The sequence below is a fragment of the Camelus dromedarius genome, chromosome 2 (assembly GCF_036321535.1).
Source record: "Camelus dromedarius isolate mCamDro1 chromosome 2, mCamDro1.pat, whole genome shotgun sequence".
NCBI classification, from domain to species: Eukaryota; Metazoa; Chordata; class Mammalia; order Artiodactyla; family Camelidae; genus Camelus; species Camelus dromedarius.
The window spans coordinates 52,466,499-52,474,832 of NC_087437.1; the positions used below are offsets into that span (position 1 = coordinate 52,466,499).

Consider the following 8,334-nt stretch of genomic DNA (forward strand, 5'->3'; position numbering starts at 1 on the left):
AGAACATTTATATCCATTTATTTGGGAAATTGCTTTGCCTATAAACTCACAACTGATAAGGCACATTGTTGCAAAATCATGGGGGAAGAGGGAGCGACACAAATCCAAGGATCCCAATAAAGGGCAACGGGCACACACTATCAATAGTGTAGAAACCTTCCTTGTTTCTGCCCTTCCCTCCTCCTACTTGAGAAGACAAAGAGCCACGGATTTCCAACTCCCATTGGCCGCCTCCTCTCACCCACTCCTGTTATCAGGCTTTTTTTTTTTTTAAAGCAACACATGCTTAAAAATGAAGTCCTTGTTGTGTGTTATGGATTATACTGTGTCCAAAAAATACTGCTTGGGAATTCATTCTTCCTACTGAACAGGAATATTCCCAAGAATTCATGTAGAACAACTGGTCCACATTAAAGCCCTGGCAAGATTCTTGGCCAAGTCAAATCAGTCAAACCAGCAGATGGTGCCCAAGGGCAACAGTTCTGGAAAGAAATGATGAGTTACTCCTGTTGAGTACAGGATCCCAGAGCTGCTCAGTTTAGGTGTCAGGGTCCTTCTGTCCTTGGAAGTGTTAACCCAGGTCTGTGCCAGTTCAATACGACAGCCATAGAGGAAGCAATGACAGCTATAGATAATTAAAATACAACACAACAAAGTAATCCAAAACCAAGTTTTCCCCTTTGAATTAAAAGATAAAATAGAATTAGCCCTCAGTTACCCTTAGCAAATGACAACATACAAACAACAACAAAAAAATTCAGAGAATATATGGGCTGATGCTCAAGTGTACTGAATCCATTCTCCCAGCAGGACAGAGGAGGGACTCCCACAAAGGACAGACCAGAAAATGTACTGATGGTCATTTGATTCAGGTGAGTCAAGGGCTCTGCCCATCCAGATGCGTAAGAACTTCTCCAGAACTATTCATAACGTAGAGTTTACTCCATTCATATGTAATAGTCTGTTAGCAATCCAGCTTAAGTGTCAGGACATGCAGCCAAGAGGAGATTTGACTTATGTGGTAACATCACTGCATCCGAACACAAAGAGCATCACAGAAATCACTGTGCTTTTGAGCTGTACATGGACGTTCTATGCAGTCATCAGCTCCTTTCCCTTGATTTATGGCAGAGGTAGGTCATCAGAAAAAAAGTACAGAAGAAACACTTCTCAGGAGACTAACAAGATGAAGAGTGGTGTCAGTGAGGTGGGTTTACAGGTCATTATCTAAACTAAGCATGTCCACAGGGGACTTCAAAGGATACCACCTGTCACAACGGCCTATCACTGTACAAAAGAGGCACTCTGGACAAGGGCCACCAGCATCCTCTCCTGAGGCGGCTCAGCGCTGGACAAGAGGCACATACAACAGACCACCCTGAATTCCTTGTCATTCAATGAAATAACAGGACTTGCTAGCAGGCCATCCGTTTTGCAGAGCAAGCATCCTGCTAAACCAGGGCTTGTGTGAGCACCTGATATAATTCACCTCCTAGAGCAGGGTGTCCTTTGTGGCAAGAGAGTGCACACAGACGAACGGTGTCCCAATCAGCTATTGACAATAATTTAAAAACAATGAGGGGGGCTTCAAAGGACCACAACCATTACACAAACAAACTAGGGAGTCCAGGGACACAGCAACCAAAGGACCCAGGTCACGTGTCCTTTCTACTATTTAGATGATTAGCGTTGCGTGCGTCATTCAAATGCAGGTCTTTCTGACTAAACTTTTTAATGAGGGTTCCAGGAACTAAGGCCACCAGGGCAATGGCCAACAGCTTAAAGGCAGTTGTCCAGGAGAAAAGAGCATCCAGAGAGGTAAGGGTTGACAGGATGGAGCCTGTCTGCACACAGATGAAATTATACGGGATCAAGCCTGGAAGAAGAAAAGGGAAAGAGCCTGTTACTGGGGTAGGAAGATGAAAAACAGTCCTTCAGAAATGTCACCAGTAATTCACAACTGTGGCTCCAGTTTTGTGCTGTCTCTGCCCAACTCCTGACCCCAAAACACATCACCTCTTTCCCTTCTTTTCCACTCTTTCCCGTCCTTTCCCTGCTTCCCACATGCATCTGCCTTGTTCAACAAAAGGACTTGAGATGGTTTACAAAAATACATATACTTCAGTAAGATTTTTAAATTTTTAAATAAGAAAAAAACAAAATGACTGAGGAATAAAACATAAGTGAAGAATAATCAGTAGTTTATGCAAAAATGCATAAAATTCACTCATTTGCCAGAGGTGTCCCCAGATTTGGTTCTGAGCACCCAACAGCCAAAGCAAAGAGAGGTGGCAGCGTTATGAGAGTCACAGTGTGCCTAAGACAGCAGCAAGTTTCCTACAAGTCATAGGACTATTCACGTTCTGTACTGTCTCTCAGACGTCATCATGTGCACTGGATCCCAAAAGACTGCCTGGTAGCTGGAGAGGCTGGTTGTATAACAACCCCCCAGTGAAGCTGTTAAAAACACACCCTCAGGCTTCACCCCAGAGATTCTGCTTTGGGTCTGGGGCAGAACCCAGGAACCTGCATTCTAACAGCCTCTCCCGACCCTCACTCCCAAGATTCTGATTGGTTTGGGACCCCCTGATAATCCCTTCCTCTTCTCTAGTAGATGAGGCCTCAAGATCATAGACTCCTCAAGGTCACACAGCTTGTCAGAGGGGGAGCTAGAATCCTGGTCTCCAAGACTTTCTAAACCTCGTGCCACCCAGGCAATTACAGGCTGCCGACGGAGGTACTGAGGCTCTTTGCCTGAAAGCCGATCTGACCAGAACTGGCTGCGGTAGACTTTGCCTCCATTTACGATTTCAACTTCTCTCAAGAATTCCCTATTAATAGCATCTGCTCAACCACAGGTTTGTTATGTTTGACCCAGACGCCCTGAGTCGTCTTCCCCTCCATGTTCCAAAGCAGGCTTAAGAGACGCAGTCCTTGCCTTAGACTAAGGATGGTTTACTTCCAGTGTGGAGAAAGTAACAGTCACTGATTTTACAAGATGTGAGCATTTACCATTCAGATAAAGGTGGTCCAAAGCTCACACTTAGAGAAACACTGCTCTAGTCCTAGCCCCTTATCCGGCCACGCGGCCCACTGAGGGTGAGGAGCTTGCTGAAGGTCACGTGGTTGTCAAGAGGCAAGAGGGAACCTCACAAGCACCAGCTCCTCCTAAGGCAGATCTTGATCAAGACAGGGGCCGAAGCCAGACAGGAAGCCCCTTGCTCTGCCCCGTTCCCTGCCTCCACCCTTTCTTCCGCCCACAAACCCTCACTCCAACTCCGCTCTTCCTGCAGGCATTGACTGAGCCCTGACTATGGCCAAGTCACGTGTTTTACACGGATGACTCTTCCAACCCGAGTGCCTGGCATGGTGCTGGACCCACAACAGACGCTAGGAACAGTTGTGGAATGAATAATCCTTGTTTTTTCCTAAAGTATTTTTATGGGTTTTCATGTTCAAGCCCGAGCGGATTTGGGAGCAGGAACAATTCCTAGGCCTGGCGATGCTCTTCGTGAGCCTGTGCTCGCAGCGGCAGGCACGTGCCCCTGACACCCGCGAGACTTACACTCACCCATGTCTTACCGATAAGAACAGAGAAGAAGAATTGCAGGATGGGGATGTTCAGAATTGGGGCCGAGAGGTTCAAAAACCAGTTTGGCGTCATGGGGAAAAGTCTCAAAAAGAGTAAGAAGAAAAACAAGCCGTTTCGGTTCTCCTCCACCTGCAGCCAAAGACGACAAGGTCATTAAGAAGCAGGAAGAAATCTCCAGGTATTGAAACTATGTAGATGCCGGGCACTGTGCTACAATAATGTACATATTCTGCAAATTCCAGCGCAGACATTGTTTTCCTCATTTTAAAAATGGAGGTGCCTGAGGCTCAGAGAAGTCAGGAATTTGCCCAAGGGCACAGATGGACCAGGACTGATCTCAGGTCTGTTCCTCCTGGAGACATCAAAAGGACCCCTAGGACCTCCCAAGGCAGGGCCGAGGAGCATTGTGGGAAATCCCTGCTCCTCACTCCCCTCAGGGCCTTGCGGTGACCGTCTGGGGGGCTAGCACTCGGACGTGCCCTATAGCCTTACCTTCCTCTGCAGCAGGGCCACTTTGTCAGGAAAGTAGGAGACCACCAGCTGTTTGCCAAAAACACTGGAGAGCAGGTAGCAGCATGTGGCACCCACCGAGGCCAGCACACAGCACAGCAGAAGCCCCAGCCACGGCCCAAACAAAGCGCCGGCTAAAACATTCTGCAAGGAAAACAAACCCTCAGCCGTAAGAATATCTGGCAGCTCCCAGGCCCCTCATCCTGGAGCCCAAGAGTCCTAGGTTCCCTCCTCCTTTGGTAATCTTCCCAGACAAAACCCAACTCCCATCCTAAAGAGGTGAATGAAGGGTGATGAATGAGCTGGGAACAATCCAGTCCTCAGGCTTCACCTTTAAAACTGAAAAGAGGATTAAAACCTCAGAGGGCAGGACAGAATGAACCCGGGAAATCTGTGTAGACCACACCCAGCCTGCTACTCGGGCTGTGGTAGGTCCTGCAAACACAGATGCTCTGAGAAGACAGAAATGAAACTCACAAGTTATTTTTGCTATTTTAAATGAACATAAGCCATGAATTTTTCCTCAGTAAGATCACACAAGCTATGTAAAATGTCTCATTTCTTTACTTTTTGTGGGAATCACATCTATGTGGTATGGTAACGCCGGGGGCTCCGTGTCAGAGTTCCAACTGACACTCAGAAAGCCTTAGATTAACAAAAATGGGAAAGTAAACTAATACTTCCTAAATGGAGTTTGACTGGCAGACATCGTTCTGCCAAACATGGGATCCAAGAGAGAAAGTAAAGGGGGCACCTGGAAGTGAGAAGGTGGGGGTCTGCTCAGCACCTGCTATGTGTTAAGCATATGTCTTATTTAATCCCCACTATGAGCCTGTGTCATACACCATCTCACCTCCTCCCCCTGGTGAGAGATTAAGTATCATGCCCACGGTCACACTGAGCAGAGACAGGATTCACCCCCAGGTAGCAGGTGGCTCTTTGCCCTGAGGACGGATCAGCTCAAGAGAGAAAGAGGTACTGGGGCAACGCCAGCGGTCAGCGCCTTACTTCAAGCACCACATACCCCCAACCCCCATCTCTCTTGGCACAGACACGTTTGCTTTTCTTCTAGTTTCTAACAAAAAAAACTGCTTAAGCGGATCCAGCCTGAGCTGAATGTTGTGGCAGGAGGGAGAAGACACTGGGGCGGGAGAGGGAAGCAGGGAAAAAAGAAGTTTTCATGGCTTCCTGCTTAGTCACTCCATCATTCAACAAGTGCTGAAGGGTGCTGTGTGCCAGGTGCCATCTGCACCCACTGCATCATTTAAATTGCCCACATAACAATCCTAGGGGGTTACATAGGAGTAGACCGACTTCACAGATGAGGAAACAGGGTCAGAGAATTTCAGTGTCTTGCTCATGGTTACATAGCTGGGATTCAAACCTACCCTAAGTCCTAACATATACATACATTTACACGAACCAGCTTAAAATGCTGTCAGGAGGACGGCACAGATCCTTGTGTATACCCTGAGATGGCAGCTGAAGAGAAGCATCCAAGTGCCCAAGCACAAGCCCAGATCTAACACTGCAGCTCCCAAGCGCTGGGAGGCCGCCTGGAAAATCAGAACGACTTGTCCTCTCCATACCAGGGAGACTTCCCAATCCTCCACAGCCTAACAGCCCCATGAACACCCTGCATCTGTTCATCAAACATTTATAAAGGCACTTTCCTGTACCACGTAGAGAAACATAAAGGCTGAAACTAAGGAACAAGTCTTGCTCTCAAGGAACTCACAGATTGGTGGAGAAAAGAGATTTAAAGAAAAAAAGAACTAAAGAAAAACAGTGCCAACTTGCAGAACATTAAAGGAGCTCTGAGGAGGAAGAATTGCACCAGCCTGGGGAGGGGTGGGGATGTCTCTCTCTCTCTCAAGGATAGTGCTTCACAGCTGTCAAATCCTTGGAAACAAAAGCAGCACACCTGAGAGGAAAGGCAGGCTCTGGAGATGGTCAGGCACGGGTTCAGAGCCCAGCAATACCCCCTCCCCACCCTGTCAGCCATTATTGGCTTTTGGGAGAATTATATAAAGTCATGCAGGTAAAGCAACTAGAACAGTGCCCAAGACAGGGGAGGCTGTAAATAAATGGTAGCCACAGTAGTCCCTCCTCTGGACGACAGGATCTGCAGCCTAAGGGCCCCTCTGCAGAGATAGAAGGTGGCTTCCAGGCAGGCACAGAAGGAGGGTAGGACACTGACCAGGAAGCTGGAGCCAGGGATGGCAAAGCTCTGTTTGTAGAGGTAGGCACTGCAGAAGAGCAGGAACACGTAGGCCTGGTGCTCCTTCCGGTATTCTCGAAGGATCTCGGAGAGCTCCCGCAGCTCAGCCACATCTGAGGGGAACCACAGTGACCTGAGATTTGAAAAAGCAGATGGAAACATGAGTCCAGAAAGGCCTAATACCTAAGAAAGTCACTTCCTGTGTCTTCTTTCCAAAGTAGGTTTATAAATGTGCTCATCATCTGGTCTGCTGGGAACACACACATAATGGGAGGCCAGGATGATGGATGACCTGATACAACACAGCAGAGACTAAGAGAAGAGCCTTGATTTGGAAGCAAGAGATCTGGGGTAATATCTCAACTCTGCTACCATCTAGTGGTGTGATCTTGGGCTAGTCCCTGCGCCTCAGTTTCCTTATCTGAAAAATGAGGTTGGTGTTGGATCGTCACTAAGTTCCCTCTTAGCTCTCTGGTTTTATGATCTGTTCTTAAGAGGCAAACGGATTAATTTCCAGGCAAATGGAAACATCCTAAATAGCATCTTAAAAAAAATAAACTGTCAACAAATGGTAGCCACAATAGTCCAAAATAGTTTATTTATTTATAAATGAATAAACATCCTAAACTGCATTCCTTTCTAGGAGCACCCCTTCCTCTGTAAGCTTTGGGCCAAGGATAATCCAAACTTCACACCGCTCCTAAGTTACTAGGTAAAATGACTGTTTTATCAATCACAAACAAGCCAATTAAAGATTGCCCGGTAAAGTATATTTGCCCCACAGCATAAACAATCTTCTCGATTATATGTCAGGCTTGAAACCAACCTTTTCAAAGAGTCTGCCTTTTCACCTGATCTTTATCTGGTCCTCAGTGCACTCTGAATCCTGTACAAGGGTCACAGTGTAAACGCTACTCTGCCTCCGCCTTCTGAACAACCCTTGAATCCATCAATGATTATAATTATTATCAGTTATAATTATATTTATAACCAATTATAAGGAAACCTTCCTGGTTCACATCAAAATGTTTCTCTTAGTATGTCTGACATCCACAGCAGAGCCTTCTCAGCTAGAGCAAAAGGATACAGTCACTGAAAACAGCTGTCATCAAATTCAAGTCAGTAACAATCCTTGCACACTTCCCTTAACTTTATAAACAGTATGTAGTATTGTACCGCCTCCTCCCTCACCTAGTCTATCATGAGAAGGAAAAGCAGAGACAGCCAGGAAGAAGGGAGGACCCGATCATTAATTCGTGAATAATTTAAAGTTGTCCATGCAATGTGTTTCTCCTGGAGACCGAATGCCTTAAACTCCCAAGGGCAGAACTGACAGAAGTGAAGTGGGGTGAGAAGGACGATGGAGGGAGGCTGAGAGCAGTCATGAACAAGGAGCTGCGGGTCCACATAGGGGCGAGAGTCGGCTGCAAAGCGAGGTCAGGGCTGAGCCTGGGAAGGCGACGGGAACACGGCTCAAGAGGCGTTGCCACGGCGCAAACAGATGTGCTCAAACAAGCTCCGCCCGGGATAAGGCGCCGCGTTTCCCTCTGCAAATCGCCACTCCAAAAGGCACCAAACAGCACTCCCACGCAGCTGGCAGCACGCAGATCCCAGCAAGGGCCGGGCCCGGCTCCCGTCCACCTGGCCTGCCAGAGACCGTGTAGATGAGAACCGATCTCCTGTCCCAGAACTGAACCCCAAATCCCAGCCTCCAACTGCTCGGATCCGAGATCCCGAATCTCCGATTCCTAGACCCCATCCTCGGACCTCGCTCCCTTCCTCTGACCCGAACTCCAGTCCGCGCCACCACCGCCACGCACCTGTCCCCAGCCTCCTCGGCTGAGCCCGGTGTCCGCCCGCGGGGCAGTCGCGTCGACAGCAAGTAGAGGGCGAAGGTGCAGCCAACGAAGACCAGGAGGAGGCCGACTAGGGGGCGCATCTGGACGCCCTCACCCGGACCTCCTGGGCCACCGAAGAGCCTGGAGGCAGCGCCGGGGACCACGCCGGTAGC

At 48.2% G+C, this 8,334-nt stretch overlaps 1 protein-coding gene across 1 annotated transcript; it reads right to left on the reverse strand.

The window, feature by feature from the left end:
• Nucleotide 1: 1 nt before the first annotated feature.
• Nucleotides 2–8,334, reverse strand: TMEM41A (transmembrane protein 41A). The gene is made up of 5 exons (XM_010976166.3): nucleotides 8,144–8,334; nucleotides 6,303–6,456; nucleotides 4,085–4,246; nucleotides 3,583–3,721; nucleotides 2–1,876 (listed from the first exon to the last, which is right to left on the reverse strand). Exons 1-5 carry the CDS (start codon nucleotides 8,260–8,262, stop codon nucleotides 1,656–1,658), a joined length of 795 nt encoding a protein of 264 aa, XP_010974468.3. The 5' UTR covers nucleotides 8,263–8,334; the 3' UTR covers nucleotides 2–1,655.

Excerpts from the sequence above, each read along its gene's own strand:
- TMEM41A (XM_010976166.3), bottom strand. The coding sequence starts at position 8,262 with ATGCGCCCCCTAGTCGGCCTCCTCCTGGTCTTCGTTGGCTGCACCTTC. Across the intron at positions 6,457-8,143 it reads GCCGAGGAGGCTGGGGACAG|GTCACTGTGGTTCCCCTCAG; the intron begins GTGCGTGGCGGT and ends TTCAAATCTCAG. Across the intron at positions 1,877-3,582 it reads CTTCTTCTCTGTTCTTATCG|GCTTGATCCCGTATAATTTC; the intron begins GTAAGACATGGG and ends TTCTTCTTCCAG.